Source organism: Pempheris klunzingeri, chromosome 6 (assembly GCF_042242105.1).
Source record: "Pempheris klunzingeri isolate RE-2024b chromosome 6, fPemKlu1.hap1, whole genome shotgun sequence".
Classification (NCBI taxonomy): Eukaryota; Metazoa; Chordata; class Actinopteri; order Acropomatiformes; family Pempheridae; genus Pempheris; species Pempheris klunzingeri.
This window is the reverse complement of record NC_092017.1, coordinates 15,023,909-15,042,827: the sequence shown is the minus strand read 5'-3', so window position 1 is coordinate 15,042,827 and position 18,919 is coordinate 15,023,909. Positions and strand designations below refer to the sequence as shown.

At 41.2% G+C, this 18,919-nt stretch overlaps 1 protein-coding gene across 1 annotated transcript; it reads left to right on the top strand.

Annotated features, from left to right (window-relative positions):
- The first annotated feature begins 4,371 nt into the window (after positions 1-4,371).
- Positions 4,372-17,695, top strand: cers4a (ceramide synthase 4a). Its single transcript, XM_070831953.1, has 11 exons — positions 4,372-4,442; positions 5,199-5,375; positions 7,523-7,640; positions 9,486-9,604; positions 10,882-10,939; positions 11,862-11,912; positions 13,308-13,400; positions 15,390-15,518; positions 16,584-16,690; positions 16,864-17,020; positions 17,118-17,695. Exons 1-11 carry the CDS (start codon positions 4,432-4,434, stop codon positions 17,322-17,324), a joined length of 1,227 nt encoding a protein of 408 aa, XP_070688054.1. The 5' UTR covers positions 4,372-4,431; the 3' UTR covers positions 17,325-17,695.
- Positions 17,696-18,919: the final 1,224 nt, after the last annotated feature.

Below are 18,919 nucleotides of genomic sequence, written 5' to 3'. Positions count from 1 at the left end.
GGTGTACCTAATAAACTGGTAACTGTTTGACATGTGCAGATCTTGTAATATCTGGCACCCTCTTCTGGAATAAAGCGGTATAACTTTTTAGTCCAGTTTGGGAATGAGGTCAAAACTTGTCCTCGAGGGAGACTTCCAATTACCACAGGAGCACCATCTTTGCTTTATGCCTCCAGTTGATGTGTTATCCTAGTCTCAGATGGAGTGTGTTAGAAAGAGGAGGCCTTGTTGTCTTAAGGGCTTAGAGCTGAAGAGTTAACTGGCTTCACTCTGGGGGTTCGAGGGAGAGCTGACTCAAAAAACAACAGACAAAAGAATGAGAAACAACAGTGGAGAGCTCGAGGAATGCTCCCAGAGAGAAATTAATAGAAGGAGGAACAGAGAGAATTTGAGTAAAGGAGGGAAACACAGAAAGAGAGCATGCATGTGAGAGCTTCCCAGCAGTCCTCCGCAGTGAGATGAGAACAGAAGCCCTGTTGTGTTGGCAGCCACAGGGTGCCGACAAAACACCTGGCAGAGAGCAGGGGATGACAGGGAGTGTCAAAGCTCACAGAGACCAGGAGGAAATTAGACAAAAGAAGAAAATTAAAGAATGTTTGTCAATAAGTGTGTGTGCTAATGAAAGTGAAATAGAGAGAATAAGAAAATCAGATGAAATGCAGGAGCATCACCTAGTGTGATACCTATAAAAATGTGTCTGTGAAAGCTCTTGTGCGTCTGGACAATCTGTTAATGGGTATACGTGCATGTGTGCTTTTCCCCCAGGTCCCGTGGGAAAGCAGTGTGTGTGAGTGTGTGTGAGCCCCCTGGCCCCAGCTGAAACGTGACCGTGCTCCAGCCAGGTCCTGAGCAGCTCAGCTCAGCTCAGCTCAGCCAGGCTCAGAGCCGCCGACGCCACTGCTGCTGTGAAGCACTGGTTTCCTGTGCACATTCCCCACCTCCCCAGTTCTGTTATTGTTGGCCCAGACAGAAGGGCACATGGCTAAGAACCAGTGGTGTTGCAGAGGCCTCCTAGGTCCTTAGTCCACAAGGCCTGCAGAGCCCAGAGAACGTGGTTGGATGTGGATGGTAAATCTTGTGGGTGTAGGGTTGTTCTGCTTTCAGCCAAGGTAAAAACAAGCCTCTGTGGATGGAGAAAGAGAGTGTAGAGAAAGCGAGAGAGAAGGGGGGGGGGGGGGGGTGGATAAAAAGGGCAGAATTTAACAAGATAAATGTGAATGTCATTAAGACTCCACTGGGAGCACGAGAAAAGCAGGCGTTCAGTGTTTCTGAACATGTACATTAATACATTATTCATACAGCCTAGGCCACTTTTACACATGGTTTGAAGTTGAACAAATTCAAAGTGTCTTTCTGTATGTTGAGCATTGAGTTATATTTGCCACCTTACCCGCTGTGCTGTGCCTGTGTGTCTGTTGTTGTGATACAGGAAATTAAGTCATGGTTCTCATACATATTTGGACACCAATATTCCGCTCATTATGCCAATTATATGGCAGTTATCCAACACACACAGGCTTGTATGGACACATACACACAGTGACAACTTCCATGAGAAAAGCACTCTATAAAACCACATGGGCTCATTTCAAAACCAACATCACATTCACTTTAATGCATTACTGCTCTTTTAAAATGTTGCAGAATATTCATCACGCTCAATTGGTGCCTGTCTCTCTACCAACTGCTTGTGTGTATGTTGCTGTCTGTATGTATGTGTTAGGTTTCTACCAGCCTCATTGACTTAAAGAGTCCTGCAATTCATCCAGACAGCCTATATTCCACTTCTGGTTTTAATAATAATAATAAGATATGCTGATGGTTTACTTTAAGTAAATTCATTAAACCCTGAGTGACAAGAAAGTAAAGAAGGGACTTGATGCATGACCACACGTGAGTGCACATACATAGTAATGCAGTCGGTTCATTTTATCAGACCCTGTCAGTGTGATTGTGTGAGCACTCAGGAAACAGGTCATCCTACAGATATGAGGACATAAGAAGCAGCTGGCCAACACAAAACATGCAGTGATAACAGGACATACCGTCATGGCTACACAAGTGCAACTGTCAACCAGACGGCTTATCAGGGTTTCTGTAGTGTAACTGTTGTAAGCAAAGGCCTGAAAAATTAATTGTAACCATGAAAAAAGACTGGCTGTAAATAAGTCTCTGAGGAAGATGAAGGTGTGTATGTGTGTACAACATGAACTCACTGGAACTCAATGATTGTGTGTAACCTCTTGAGTGACTTGTCGCACGTATCTCAAGAATTCCACAGACGGAGACAGAAAAATCTCTTCATCTCTCCATCATAGCTGCCTCGTCAGTCACACGTTCTGTCTGCATCATGAACGAGTCCTGCGAACTAAGCAACATACTTTCAACGAAAAAGAGACATAGGTTGGTTTAGAGACCGCGCACACAAAGAGCTAGACATTCCTGGACATGATTAATTAAAGTTAATAGCACATTGTAACCTTATGGGTACAGGTGAAACTGTCTGCTGTATAAGATTGCTCATTCACTGTGACAGTGACGTTTGAATCTACTGTCTGGCATCCACAAATCTACCGGTACACACAGATCTAAGGTTACAATGAACATTCTTCATTTAAATTCCTCCAGGCGTTGCCCTCTAGGCTTTGTATTGAGCAGTAAATTGGCCAAAGAATTGTCTGTGCGGAGGTGGAATAGGACTTTAACCTCCAGATCCCGGGATACCTGGAATAACAACTCCCACTTGTTGTCTGTGTCACTGAAAGAGGGTAAAGATTATGTGACACAGGGCAACAATAATACACCTACATATACACCCCCTTTGGGAATGGACTGAACTACATATGACACCTGACAATCAGGACTATAGCTGGTAAGGTTGGTTACTTTATCTCTGTGTGAGATGAAGATGAATTTTAGCAGTAAATTTGGATGTCGATGTCCACTACATGAAAGCTAATTATATAGAGCCTCAAAGCCTGCCATCATGACTCATAGATGAAAGGTTTTTGTAATAAAAAGACAAAGTTTGTACTTAGTATCTACTCAAACAGGTGCTGGGTGATTTTAAGGAGGCCTTTCTCTCTCTTAGTGCTTTCAGACAATGATTGGTATGAAAGGCAGCGTCATGTGAGCACGACTCTAAATCTTATCAGCTGTCTGAGCGTTGACTGTTGAAAATGATAAATATCCCCATTATCTGCTGACTCTGGTACAGTTTTACTAAAATCCACCCAGTACAGTAAAAATGTGTTGTTTCCTCTCTGATGAGACCTACAATGTAAAAACCAACTTTAACTTTGCTAATTAAACTGTTTCCCAATTTATAACAAGGACATGGGCAACAATAAATAAGGTGGAGATGACAAACATGACTGATGAAGATTTCATGTTCTGGTAAATACTCAGATGGGCAGTCATACAGATTTCTATTGTAAGTGTAAGATGGACCTGCAGCTAAAAGAATAAGCTCCCCATAATATTTAAAGCAAAATGAATTTCTCCTAATTACTTCCCTGTTGCTACGTCTTTATGTGTACTACAGTCACCTTTCAATAATATCCATAAACTGATCTTCTACATGAAGTCATTGATGAAAGCACTGCCTGCTTTTGATTCTTGCCCTCCAATGTCTTTGTTCATTTCCCTCTTCCCACCTTAGGAGGTCAATCAAGAGGAAAGTAGGGCATCATTTAGGCTCCTGTGATTCACTCCAGAAATGTCCAAGGCTCATTACCAACAGCCACGAACATACACACTGAACACTGCAGCAAAACATGTCCTCCTCAAAGAGGCTGAAAAGCCTTTCTCTTCTCTCCAGATGCACTTGTTTAAATATTTTTAATATCAAATTATTCATGAATATTCATAATAAATTATTAATAATTCAAGTAAAATACTCACTCAAGTTTGTGGACATCTATTATAGCATTGAGGAAAGTCCTGAAACAAATAGCACTGTTGTAACCAAACAGAAAACCTTGATTTGATTTGAAAACTGATTTTCTTTTTTTTTTTGGAGGCTTTGTTTGCCGTAAATGACAAGATGATGTCACGTTTTTATAACTATTATAACTGCATGTGATGGCAGAAGAATGCAATAGCATGTAGTTTATATTTTGGCTGCAAAGAAATGACGAGCATATACTTATCACATGCAGGATGGCATGAAACACAGTGAGATGACGATGATGATGACGATGACGACGATGATGATGATGGTGGTGGTAGATGATGATGATGACAGCGCGTGTCTCTCTCCGCCCTCAGCGTGAACAAGCTGCGTCAAACACGCTCCTCCTCTCCCATTTGCGGCTGTACGCTTCCCATCCCCATCACAGGAGCGCGGACAGGTAATGTCGCATTTGTGTTCTGTTATGGAGCAACAATGAGGTCTTATTACTTGGTTCCTGTCGTATAAGATAGATAAACATGATTGAGAGGTAGGTGGGTTGATCGGTGATGGTGCTTGTTCAGCTCGATGCTGTTCGGATGGATGTGAGAGGTGGGCTTCCTCCCTGCGCCTGTCAGACCTCATAGGATTATTATTAATAACATGTTGTTTTCTAGTGCATAACCTGGTTTATGTGTCCCAGTGGAGGAGGAGAGTGTCTGGTGTGTTGCCGGGTGCGCCCCTGTCCTGTGCGTGTGTTTTGGTTTGTCTTGCCAGCAGGCTGCATGCAGGCTTTAATGTACGCTTTCATGCTGCACCGCTATAATCAATAGGGAAACCAATGTGACGCTGTAGGAGGCAGCTTTTACACTCACATCGATCAGCTCTGAGCGTGTCAATTCATAATCACAGGTAGTGTTGCGCGTCAATGTGTCTATGTGTCTGTGTTGATGAATGTGTGTGTGTGTGTGTGTGTGTGTGCGTGCATGTTTGAAATTTAAATATCATTTTCCATATTTTCTGATATTTCATAGCCCTAAAATTGATAGATTAATATCTAGAGATCAAGACAATAGTCAATAGTTGCAACCTGGGGTCGTTAATTTAACATGCAAGACGCTGCTTTGCTCCCTCTGTGTCTTTTAATGACTAATCTTGAAGGTCTCAGCTGCTGTTTGGCATTAATATGAATAAGGCATCAATGTTTTAAGAGGGCAGGTCTGCTTGGGTGCCCTGTGTTCACTCACACGAAACATTGTTTTCCTCCTCTCTTCTCCTCTCCTCTCCTCCCCTCCCCTCCCCTCAGGATGGAGGCCCTGTTAAATGAGTGGCTGTGGCAGGAGGAGTACTGGCTTCCTCCTGGTATCCGCTGGCAGGACATTGAGATGAAGGAGGGCGAGGGCCGCTTCCCACTACCCAGGGATCTCATCTACACCTTGCCGCTGGCCTTCGCCTTTATAGCCCTCAGATACGTCTTTGAGGGGTGAGACACAGCTGCCTCCCTCACAGCTGGACCATGAAATCACAGACGCAAGATGCTGAACTGTCATTAACTCACTGGAGCAGGAAGTTTTCAATATTTATGGTCGACCTACAACTGTGATCTGAAACAATGAATAATTGACTGAATGTGTTGCGCCAGTGTCAAGAAAACAGTTAAGCTTGATGGTGATTTCTTTGAGTCAGTTAGAAGGTGAAAACCAGTGTTTAAAGCACTTTGTGTCTGATTTCCTCTTTCACCTGCACTGGTCATGAGGCTAGTTGGCTAACTGGTTTGCTGCCTCAGGATAATGGCTCCTTTACCCTTCATTAGTGCTCCGGGTAGATGGAGGGCATAGAGCAGACATGCAGTGAGAGGCAGGCATCATGAGTAGACAGTTTTTAGCTGCTGACTTTGTGAAAGCCCTCTCTACTCTCAGAGGGACTGGGATCGGCCTGAAAAAACATGATGTATATGTTGGAGGAAAAGGAGGATAATAACTGCAATGTGGCAATGATGGTGGTGGTTTTGTTACAGCTGATGTAGTTTTACAGTTTAAACTGTAAAACTACATCAGTGGGAATTTCTTGTGTTGACTACTTATGCTACACTGATTCGCAACACTAATTGCGGAAACAGCCTCTGCAAAAAAACAAAGATAGATTTAATGTAAATCCCCGGGAGGGCTCATTATGTGAATCATGCTGAAGCATCTATCTGGGTTGTGTACTGGTGGTCAGGCTAAAGAAAATGAGATGAAGCCACTTTGGGCTCCAGGATAATATTATTATATTCAAAATAATCGTTAGTTGCAGCCCTAATTTGTACTGCAGTTCTAGATAGTTTCTAGATAGATAAGGTTATTTAGGACAAACAAATCAGAAATGAGGCAGCATGATCATGCACTGATGTGTTAAGAACATGTTGTTGTTACATTTTTCTAAAAGTGTTACAAATTTACTGCATTTTATTTAAATAGCCAGGAAAGTACAGGCAGGGCTTTCCAACTCTCAGTAAATACAGGGCTTGTTTAGGCCCAGAAGTGTGTGACTGTAAGTGGATACTTCAGGACAGGGCGGCTGTAAGGGGCGACTTCACAGTCAACTTTCCTGTGCAGTTAGCTAGTTTTACCAGTAACGGCAGGAACTGAAAATGTTGGCGAGTGGATGCAAAGACATGTGATGGATGAACAGATAGGAGACTTGATTTTGCATGCTTCCCCTTATCAGCTACTGTATCACGTGTACTACAGTTGAAAAACTGTTTGAGCTTCCTTGACGTGCTGTGTGAGATTGTTACTATTGTTTGGCTTAAAGCCACGTTTGTACCTGCATCATTTATTGTAAATCGTCATCATGTATAGCATTTATTAACAGAGTAGTAATGTTAGATGTGTTAGCAGCAGAAGAGGGGTTAGTGAATAGTAGCATATGATGAATACCAGCGTGCACCTGTGTGTTAGTAGTCCAACTGTGTGCTGCATTGTTGTGGTGAAGATATTGCTTACGTCTGAGGAGCTGTCAGTCAGCTGGAAGGTGTGTCTTCATTATGCCGGGCCGCTGCTAGTTCCTGTATTGAAGTAGGGGCGTTTGTGTGTGTGTGTGTGTGTGTGTGTGTGTATTAGAGGCTCCTGTAACCAGAGATCATGTTTGTCTCTGTGTAAAGCTGTCCTGACCTTCTCATTCCCTCTGATCTCACCCTCCCTGCCCACTTCAGGATGATTATCTCTGATCTAGAGTTACACACATGTGATTATGAACGTGCACACACACAAACACACACACACAGACACACACGCATTTATCTAAAACATCACTTCGGTGTTTATACACTCACATTGTCCTCTGTTGCTCTGTCTGCCTCCATCTCTCACACACACATACAGATCAAGTGTCTCTTGATGCCATATCAGCTAATGACAAAGGCTGTCTGGCCAAATGTCACAGTACGCCCACGGGAGCGGCTCTACAGGCTGTCAGGAGCAGCATAATGAGCTATCTTGTTGCCATCACTCTGTACTATATTGCAGTAGGATCACACTGGACAGCTGTTGGATGTCATCTCACATTAATCCCTCGGGAATTATAATGCAATTGGTTGTACTTTGAAGAAAAAACATGTTTTCTTCTCCTTTTTTTTGGTCCTCTCAGGCTCATCGCCGTCCCATTCAGCAGACATTTAGGTGTGAAGGACCGGATTTGGATTCGAGCTGCTTCTGTCCCAAAGCTGGAGACTTTTTACAAACAGAACAGTCGGCAGCCATCGCAAGTTTGTATTCCTGTCCTGCCTTCCTTTCTTTCTAGTCTAAAACCAATCATTTCTAAATCCTGTTTTAGTTTCCCCTACTTTTACGACTTCAGTTTGCTTTGCTCAATAAAATCTGTAAAATGTTTTCTTATGCTCATCTGGGTAGCCTTCAGTCATTACATCACAGCAGGAAGCTTTATAAGCAGCAGTGAGGGCCTTTTTGTGCCCCAAGTTTTTCTCTCAGGCCTCATATGGGCTGCCCCAACCCTGTTGTATGCAGCCTCAGAGGAGGAGCAGACATTTATGTAGGGCTGAAAAAAGTACTGCCAGTTCCTGTGAGTGTTTTTAATCTAAATTTTGATCCACAGCTGATGCCCCCCCCCCCCCCCCCCCCCCCCCAAAAAAAAGAATTATTAGAACTTAACAAGCTAAAGCTCTTGTTAGTAATGACACAAATTTATCTAATTATGTATTTATTGCTTTACTTAACAGGGACACTGTGCATTAGTACATGTGCTGTAAAAGCACCAGATAGCCAAAAGTCATTTATAAGCATGCAGAGCAATAGTAAAAAGAAAGAAGAATGTTAATGTTAAAAAAGATATGTTATACAGGACACCATGATACTATTGTAAATGGGATTGTTAGTAGTATTATTGCACTAATAACACAGCAGCTTATACAGCATTATTTTTTTGTAAAATGTTTTATCACAATCTATTATTTGTTGAGTTAATATAAATGTATGATTGTGTCCCAAATTACGTCCCACTTACTGCTGTGGCTGTTATAGTGGGAGGAGATAAAACTGTCTCTGTAGCAGTTCCTCATGACAAGCTAGTGCATGTCTTCACAGATACCCTGTATAACCCTGCAGAGTGGAAGCAAACCTTAACGCTAACTGTCAGGACAAGACATGACTCAACATTTTGAATGACTGTTCACAGCTCCACGAGTGCTGTTCTGTGCCTTGTATCTGTGTGTGTGCATGCATGCGTGCATGTTGTTGAGCATGTGTGCCCTGACTCGTTTGCAAACCATCTACTTTTCACACGGCCTGGACAAACTGTCTGATGCCTTTGTTGTTCTGGCATATAAACACCAGTCCACATGCACACAACGGAAAAGACAAAGTAGATATTAGATATTAGAAAATATTGCACCCTCCTGTTGTTGGCTTTTAAATGTATCCTTTAATCCGGAGTGCTATGCATAGCCAGTGTAGCTAAATGGAAATGTAATGATTTCAATCAGGATTCACTTTTTTCACTGGAGGCTTGATGAGTGATCAATGAATGATGGGAGGAGGAACTGACAGAGAGGAGCAGCTTTAAACTTTGACAGCTACGAGATGATTGGCTCATGAGGGTCAAGAATATGACTGATTTGAGTGAAAGAGTGATTTTCCCACAGTCAGTTAGAACAAGTCAGTCAGAGAGGGAGAGAGAAAGAATAATGAATGAGCACAAAATAGACAATCATCTCGTTGAACTTCTGCTAAGCTTCATCAGATGTCTCCTAGCACAAGGACCCTTTTAACAGTATCTCGACCATGTGTTAAGTATTAGTATGCATAAAGAAAGAGTTGATAAACAGCTGTATTCGGTGGCTTATGCACATCTGTCATTGTCGGAGTCCTCAAATACGCAGCTTGTATGATCTGCATTTGCCTGTAAAGAAGTAGTAACACAGCTGTCAGGGAGATAAGCAAGAGGCTCTGGCTGGTAATTTATCATATGTGAAATATTTCATGTCAGGCAGTGAGAGAGTAGCACTCAGTAGCATAAAATATCATTGCCATTGTCTTAGATACACACACACACACACTGCATGTGTAAGTATGTGTTTGCGTTTGTGTGTATTCAGAGTGAAGTGGTGAGCTTGGGGAAGCAGTGTGGACTCTCCCAGCGAAAGATCCAGACCTGGTTCAGACACAGGAGGAACCAGGACCGACCCAGCAATACCAAAAAGTTCTGCGAGGCCTCGTGAGTTTTTATTTTCTTAAGCACAGTTTTGCATGTCTGTCCATTAAAGATGCAATGAATGAAAATGAATATTTCAAAGAGTGAAGTACAAACTCTCAACCAAAGAGCAGTGAGTGGGTAATTTGTTTAAAGGAAACTGCTTCTCTGTAGGTTACTGATGTCATGTTACATGATGTTAAGTTACAAATTCTCGCTGCTGCGTAGTTCGCCATGAATGTGCAAATTGGCAGAAGCGGATTTCATGTCACAGAGCCCTTAATGTTTCTTATTTACTTAACATGGTGGATGTTGTGTTGACATACTTTTCCTGAGGTCACTTTAGAAAATGCTATGTGACGTTCATATTCTGATGTAAACTGCCCTATTTGAAGGGACTTTTTTCTAAAAGGGAATTATATCAGTAACATTCAGCGTGTTTGGAATGAAACCCCTCATATACACTACTCACAAAAAGTTAGGGATATTCGGCTTTCGGGTGAAATTTCAGGATGAACCTAAAATGCATTCTAACCTTTCCAGGTGAACTTAATGTGACCTTCTCTAAACTTTTGAATGCACATGTCCAACTGTTCAGTGTTTCAGTACTTTTTGCACAAGTCGCTGTTCTCTAACAAGAAGCTTAACAGCAAAAGTCACAACAGGTTTGATCCATGAATCGACCAATACATTTCCTGCTTCAGTTAGAATTGGTATTTAAACAGTCCTCCTCATCAAGCTGTTCACATTCTGACATCATGAGACCAAGACGACACCTAACAATTGATCAACAGCACCTCGCCATTGCGAGGCTTCAAACAGGAAGTCCTCAGACGGAGGTGTTCACTGAGCTTAGAGGGTCACAGAGTGTCATCAGGAGGTTGTAACAGTGATACAGAGACTGGTAGAGTCACAGAAAGGAGACGAGTGGACGTCCTTTGGCCACATCCCAATTTATTGAGACACTGAAATTTTTTTGTTGTGGTATACCCACCACTGTTGTTAGATTTTCTTCAAATAAATTGTTTAAGATGAAGAAATTACCATTGCATGCTTCTACTTAAATGCCCTACTTTCATGATATAATATCACTGTCGCATTAACTTTTTCCATTTTCCATAAATTTCACCTGAAAGTCGAATATCCCTAACTTGAGTGTGAGTAGTGTATATGTGAATATGCAGTACTGCTGTACAACATGTCTCTTTGACATTTAAATTTGTTCCTGATAAAACTTATTCACTGAATTAATTTATACAGTAGCCTCTAACAAATGATGGTGTTTATTTTTATCTGTCCAGCTGGCGTTTTGTCTTCTACCTCGCAGCATTCACTGCAGGGCTTGGCTCTTTAATTCATGTAAGTCTCTCAGTGACTTCTGTCTCTTTTCAAAAATAAGCAGACTTCCTTACTGATGCAGTGTGTAGGAATAGCAACGGGACGAATGATTTATGATCACATGTGAGTAGTAATACACAAGCCTTTCATAATCCCATGTGGTGTCATAGTTGCACGTTATATAATTTTATTTGTTTACAAGGCTTGAGTTAAAGGATAACTCCAGTAATTTTAAACCTGGGCCCTATTATACCTAGTTTGAGTTCAAAATGACTACTAGTCATTAAAAGTTTTGAGATTGGTCCGCCAGAAGCTGGGAATGCACGACGAGTGAGCTACTGGCTGTAACCTAATCCTTCAGGACAATTGTGTCAGATCAAAGTACATCCTGTAAAAGTACTTGATTTTGCCACTGTCGGCTTTATATTGCTATTCAAAGTGTCCGACAACATTAGGATCACTACAGAGATCATAAACATACTAACCGATCAAGGCATTGGTAGACCAGCCACTCCTTTAATCTACGTGGTAAAATTATTGTTTTGGTCAATGGAGTCTGGTGAGTTTGAATACCACGGGACAGCGGCTGTTTCTGGTTGAACAAAAAGGATCTTACGGATCTTCGGGAATCCTTTCTGTAATGTTGTCAGACACTTCAAATAACAATCTGAGCCTGTCAGTGGCAAAAACAAGCACTTTTAGTAGACATAATTTGGTCTAGCACAATTGCGCCGAAAGATTACATTTCAGGCATTACAGCCTGTTCTCGGCTGCCAGAGGAGTCAGTCTACTGGATCAGCCCCAAAGGTTCCACACGTATCAATCACTTAAAACCCAAAATGTAAAAGTAGAGCCTAAGTTTAAAAATACTCAAGTTGTCCTTTAATGCTCGCTAAAGCTTTTGTCATGTGAAGACTCTGCTGATGAGTGTTTGGTCTTCCAGACTCCATGGTTCTGGGATCACAGAGAGTGTTGGAGGGGTTACCCCAAACAGGTGAGCGGGAAATTGCATGATTTGAAGTCAAAGTTTTGTTGTTGTTTATAAAAGCTGTCAGATGTTGTCAGGCAGAAACAGTCTAGCCTTGTGAATCAGGTAACTTCATGTAAGAACTATCAGTCCTTTGATATCTTGTTGTCTTTTAATTTGGATACAACAGAATAGGGTTAGATCATTGTACAAAATAGTGCTGGAATTATTGGCAAATTGTTCAACTGAACATTTATAATTTATATAATTTTCAATTGATTGATCAAGTAAAAAAGCCAAACACTCACTTGTTCCAGCTTCTCAAATGTGAAGTTTGGCTCCTTATTTTCATTGTATAAGACTGTAAATTTAATATCTTTGGCTGTAGACTGTTGGCTGGACATACAGAACAATTTGGAAACATCACTTGGAACTTGCAGGGGGCATTTTTCCCTATTCCCTGACAATTTATCGACAGATTTATTGGCAGTAAGAATAATCGTTCTTCTATATACAGTCCAAATACACCATTCAGCCTTGTCTTTAGCACAAGTATGAAAAGAGGAAAAAACATTGGTTGGGAGGGACTCAACCAAACAAAGTCTCTAATCCGCCCACCTTCTAACTTTCATCTCCATTCCTTCACATTCTTTACAGTCGACCTGAATGCTTTTTTTTAAGGTAATATCTCTGCTGTGTTGATGACAGTTAGTTATGCCTGCAGGTCGACATTCCTCCGGGGAAACTTTCCTTGCGGGGTCATGCCCTTGAACAGAAAACACTAGAAAAAATGCAAGGCTCTCTGTATCTGCTGTTTGACTGATTACAGCTCCTGCAGGCAATATTGCTACTGACCTTTTTTTCACTTTTCTGAGGTCATGTGGCCTCTGACAAAGAGAAAGGATGTGTTTAAGAGGTTAAATGCCTCGGCAACTTCCTGCCATTGTGGTGCTGCAGATGTTGAATGCTTTGTGTTCTGCAAGAGGTGTTTTAATTTGAAATAAAAACACTTACTCTTTTTGAAAACAGGTTGATTGTTTTGTTCTATGAAGTGTGTTTTTTATGGGAACAAAAGGCGTTCTTATATGACAATCAAAAGCTTTGTAGACCCTGAATGTTCCCTCAACTTTACCACTGTACTTTTTCCACACACATACAAACCAACCAGAGGGGGGGGAAGCTGTCATGTGGGTAGTACAAGGACAAAGGGTCCCATTACTTCCAAACCCCCCAAATCTTCAGATCTCTCTCAGCACACACATGCAGGAGGAGCCAAAGTCACTCCACAGTATCAGTTCATTCTAGTGTAATTGTTCACAGATAAGGCTACACAGACAAGCAGGATAATGGAAGTGGTTCTGCTGTCACCACATACCACTGAATGTAAATTTTGACTCTCTCTCTCCTCCTCTCTCTCTGTAGCCAGTGGCCGAGGCTCATCACTGGTATTACATCTTGGAAATGAGCTTCTATATGTCGCTGCTTCTGTGTGTCTCGGTGGATGTCAAGCGAAAAGTGAGTGTGAGCTTGATTTTAAAAGATGTAACACACACACTCACACATGCAATTAAAACCTCAGAGCAACCTCCTGCTGGGTCTCAGATTGTTTCACCTGCATTTCCTCTGACTTTGTGGGTGAGATTTGAACTTTTAGTCAAATGGTCACAACTAAAAGGCCTCATGTCATCACTCAGTTTTTTTCTTTTTCTTTTTTTTTGGACAGTTAATCCAAATGTTGTTTTTCTCTTCCTTAATACGGATTACGCTCTGGATTATTTGCTATTACATCATAACTTTGTGTACTTTGCATTTGCTTGCATTTTAAAACTGAGTGTTGCAGGATTTTAAATCTTTAGCAAGAGACTAGCACATACTGTTAAATTCGCTGAGATATAAAGAAGACATCGATTTACCCCAGAAGTATCAAAGGGACCTCAAACAAACTTTTAAATGTTGTCCTAACTACTCCGCCACTGTCACGCTGAGATGCTGCTCTAATGTTGCGCTGCTCCTTTCACGCAGCTCTGCTGCCACCTGGTGGCTCAAATGTCAGTAATATGCTGCTGCTCCCTTACTGATGGTACTGTTTTCATTGAGATGACACACCTCTGAAAATGCAGGTTTTACTTTTATCAGAGTGATAAAGTAACTGCAGAACTCTATGTTCTGAATGTGTGATCTCCATATCAGTTATCACGTCAGTAATTACTTAACAGTCTAAAACACGGAGCTCTTCTGGAGCTCAGCTGAGCTCCATCTTACAGAGATTCACACACCTCTGAAAATGCAGGTTTTACTTAAAACAGTCCAGTCACAGCCATAAAGTGCAGACCAGTGGACATAAGAGAGTCTCCTGAACACGTAGATGTAAGCTAAGGTCTCTATCTTGTGAAATGAGCGCAAGAGAAGTGTTTCTCCCTCCCTCCTCTGTCATTTTAACATGGCAGTCAATGAGCCGTTCGGCCGGTGCTCCCGTTGCTCCGAGGCTCGTGGGACGCGCTGCGTGCGTTTCTGTGTGTTGTGAGTCACATGACTGTGTGTCCAAAGACTTAAGCTACATTTTGAGTGATAAACTGTGACTGTGGGTGAAACGATTCGGACAAACCAGCGAGTTAAAGACAAAAGCTTCATGTGATTTTTCCACTCCTCCACGCTCTAGCGATGACGTCACCGCTCTAGCGCGGCCACATACACACTCATGTAAAATGAGAAAAAGGAGGGAGAAACTTTATTTTTTTAAAAGACGACTGTGATGAAATGGTGAATGGCACACAGGAGGTATGTGCTGAAAGAGGGAGAGATGATGAACGTTTTACAGCTTCAATGGAGTTTCTAGCTAAAAGTATGAAGGAGCTGTGAGGGCTAGAAGTCGGGTGAAGAAATTTCAGATTTGGAAGCTACTCTCCATTCATTCCTATGGGGACATTTTGACAGTTAATATGAAATAATATGGAAACTGTACATGTCAGAGATGTGAAAAGTCATTGCCCTCGATTCCCGATTGAGCTGCACGTCCTCCATTGGAATGAAGTTTCTACCTTGAGCGGTGTGGGGGCTGAATCGCGGCAAAAAATGCGGCAGAAGAATAAGAGTAATATATAAACTTTTTGGAACAGAAGAACGTATGTTGTGAATGCTTTCATTCACACCAATTAAAGTAAATAATCTATATCATTCACTCTTTCATATATCTATTGTTAATGTTTCTGTGTTCTAAGGAAACCTGTTCAAGTGCTTGATAACTGCTGCAGTTTTCTTTGCCAGTTTCCTAAATTCCGTGAAGGAAAAAAAATGTGGTTTTGTATCATTCTCCAAGCTGCTGATCAAAGCTATTTGAGCTTCAAACACACCAACAAATCACTCCAGACAACACGCAAAATCAGTTGTGCCCAAAAAATATTTGGACACAACTGACAAACAAGACCACAGATGGAGAGCTGCTGACGTCTTGGTTATGCTACTGTACATCTTCGTCTTACTGTGTGGTCTCTGTGTATGTTCCAGGATTTCAAGGAGCAGGTAATTCATCACATCGCCACCATATTCCTCATTGGGTTTTCCTACTGTGCTAACTATGTGAGGGTTGGCACTCTGGTGATGCTGGTTCACGACTCTTCAGACTTCCTTCTGGAGGTAAAAACACCATCATTCAATCTGTGTGAATTCATTTAGAAATGCTGGATAATATTTACCCCTCTTTTCACCTCCCTCATTCATTGTAGTGAATATGGTTTCGGAAGAACAATACATTTCACTAATCTGATCATGTACTTTAAGTTGGGGGGGAAAAGGAAGGAGGAAATCAGAAAATGCATCATTATTGTTGCAGTGTTTTCCTGTTTCCTTACACTCTAACATGTTATGACTCTACATCTGGTATGAACTGAGCTGTGCATAGAAAAGCATTATGGTCTATGGCTAAAAAAAAAAACCAACCTTTGTGGCTGTAAAATTTATGGCTGTGAAATTCATACCTGGAAGTCCCTCCATGAGACAATAGGTGCTTTGTCCCTGGCTTTAGGAGGAGTCTTTTCCTGAGTGTAACATTTCACTGATAACATCTGAAAATCAAAACTGTCACTGTCACGTCTTCGCTGAGGAGATATGCAGAGCTAGTCATGTCACCTCCTGCGTGACCGGGTGTCATCTGGCACTTAAAGATGTGGGTGTCATATTCAGCCAGTTTCTCTGTACAGTCAGGTGTGTGTTTCTGAGTAAAATATTTTGGTTTATTAGAAACTGATAACCCTAATTTTTTGGAATAATTACAGATTTTCATGACATTTTGGCCTGTGAAGTTATCTCTGTACTGCCACTCATTTTATAACATAAAATGTTATATTATTACCTGGAGTGGAGATTTAATCTTCAAGTAAAAGCTTTTAATTTCCCCCCAGTTTTCATCATTGCTTCAAGGATTTCAACTTAAGGGAAGAATGTGAGCAGCATTTGAACTACTTTTAAATGTGAAAAATGTGCTTAGTTGAGTGAATGGCAGTGGCTTTTCTTATGCTAAAACAAATCACAACTGATGTAATAAGGTTAGACTAGTTGAGTGTTTAGTGAGACTATCCTGTAGTCAGTGTGAAGCACTGACTGAAGCTCTTTTTGGAGTGTTGCATACAAGTGTGCAGAGAACAGCTGTGTTTCGTCATTCTACTTTGCAATTAATGATAAAATGAACTTTTCTCCTGAAAGTCTGCCAAGATGTTTCATTACGCTGGGTGGAGGAGGACGTGTGATTCGCTGTTTGTCGTCTTCTCTTTGGTGTTTCTGGTGACGAGGCTGGTGGTGTTACCTGGCAGGTAAAACACCATGACCGTTTTAAATGTTTTGCACTGTTTACTCCCTAATTTGAAATTGCCAAGTTTTTAAGCAGTGGTCATTAGCAATAATACAACAAGTCAACTTGGATTTTTACATTTCATCATGCACTCGATACTAAAACTAAAGGTGTCTAACTGTGTTTGTTTTCCAGAGTGGTCCACACAACCTTGGTGGTGTCACTAGAATTCTTTCAGCCCTTCTTTGGCTATTATTTCTTCAATGCTCTGCTGTTAGTGCTGCAGGCTCTGCACGTCTTCTGGGCTTATCTCATCCTCCGCATGGTCTACAAGTTTGTTTTCCTGGGCAAGGTGCGAAGCATGCACATGAAAAGAGAAGGGAAGGACAGTAACTTTGGCACCAATGAATACGGTCACAAAATAGTTTTCTTTGCTTTTTTCCTCTTAGGTGGAGCGTGATGAACGTAGCGATGAGGAGAGTGAGGTGGACGATGAAGAGGAAGAGGAGGAGCCTGAGGAAGAGGGAGACGAGTGCAGCTGGGAGCAGAGAAAGGGCTCAATCAATTCCAAACTGGCATCACTGGCTAATAACTGTGTCCTGAACAACCTGACCAACCAGAGGAATATAAACAGCAGACTCCCCAAAGCCAGATAGTGGACGTCTAGCAAGCCTCAATGGAAAAAAAGTTATTTCCCCCGCTGCCTATTGGAGATTAACTAATTTCTGACATATGATACATGCTACACATACGGCTTGTGTACATCCAGCACGGTCCATTGATGATTTCAGATCAGGGTGAGTCTGCATCCTACTTATCTTGAACAAAAAAAGAGGGCGAAGACGGACAGATGATTGTAATTCGGCACACCCAGTGTGAGATTAGGAAGAAATGCCATCATTACTGTCACCCATAGCACTGCATACTGTAAAAAAATATTTGGCTCAACAACAGTGACATTTCCTTTACAACAAATCGTGTGTTGTTTTTGCAGATTTTGTATTAATGATGTTTCTTTTCATTGTGCTATAAGTTTTTTGTAAATACATAGGGATACAAGTAGCTGAACTGTACTTACTTTAATGCACTTGTCCTTCCTTTGGTCAACAAGAAAAACTAAATGCGTTTTATGCGAAATGAAACTAATCTAATATGTAGTATAATATAATTGAAACAGAGCAAACTAAAGCTAGCTACTAAATTAATAGTAATTCACTCCCACAGCCTTATATGCACATACACGCTATGGTTGATTGCACATACATCAAAATCATTCACTGTAGTAAATCTGTTGATAAAACACTATATATTTTTTATGAACCATTCACTCAACAGGTAATTTTTATGTTGTTGCAAACTGTGGCACAAAATACAAGGCTGCAGATGATAAAGTTATATTTTTCTGGATAGGATTTGATTTTGTCAGTTATGTTTAAACTCACCTATAAATATATGGCGCCCCCTGGTGCCCAAAGAAGAACAAACTCCTTGCAGAGGAGGCACTCCCCAATGTCTGATAGTGATGCCTTTACAAAAAAAATGTACTGCTTCTAGAAATGTGGACTGTGTGTGTGTGTGTGTGTGTGTGTGTGTGTGTGTGTGAGTTTGTTTTGTTTCTTTTTCTACTTTGAATATCATTGTAACAGGCAGCATGATTTCTCAAGGAGGTTTTTCTTAAGGTTTGCTCTACTGGACTTTAGTTTTGTGCCTTGGCTGCTGTTTTTACACTGTTCTGTGACGAGCACTTGATTTTAAGCTGTGTGTGAGTAGGATTACTGCTTTCTTGGATGAACACACAGGCCAGGCCTTTCTGTGATTAATTTTAATGTTTCAATTGAAATGTTGCTGAAGATGGAAGCGCCGAGTTAAGCCATGAAAAGTATGCACATAGATAGGCATTAGTGAAATGTGAGATATTTTAGATAGTCGGGTTGTCTGTAAAGGTCAGAAGCTTTATGGCTCATGTGAATTGAGGTCTATGTAAAGATTTACTGATTGTTATTAAAGTTAATGGCCTATTTTGATATAACTAGACTGTGCTCCACTACTAGGAACAAGAGGTGGATTTTATATGTATTCATCTTACATACTGGAAATGAAATGCATCATCCAGATGGGTCATCATGATTGTCAACAGTAGATAGTGTTCAGAAACCATCATAACCCACATTCAAGTTATACACAGGAGGTCACTCACTAGCAAAAGCTGGTATTACATTTTCATAGGTTAGCTTTAAGGTAAGTGGTTCCT

Bases quoted from the DNA above. Each gene is read 5' to 3' on its own strand.
- cers4a (XM_070831953.1), top strand. The intron at 11,913-13,307 runs GTGAGCGGGAAA...CTCTCTCTGTAG, and splicing joins GGAGGGGTTACCCCAAACAG to CCAGTGGCCGAGGCTCATCA. The intron at 16,691-16,863 runs GTAAAACACCAT...TTTGTTTTCCAG, and splicing joins CTGGTGGTGTTACCTGGCAG to AGTGGTCCACACAACCTTGG.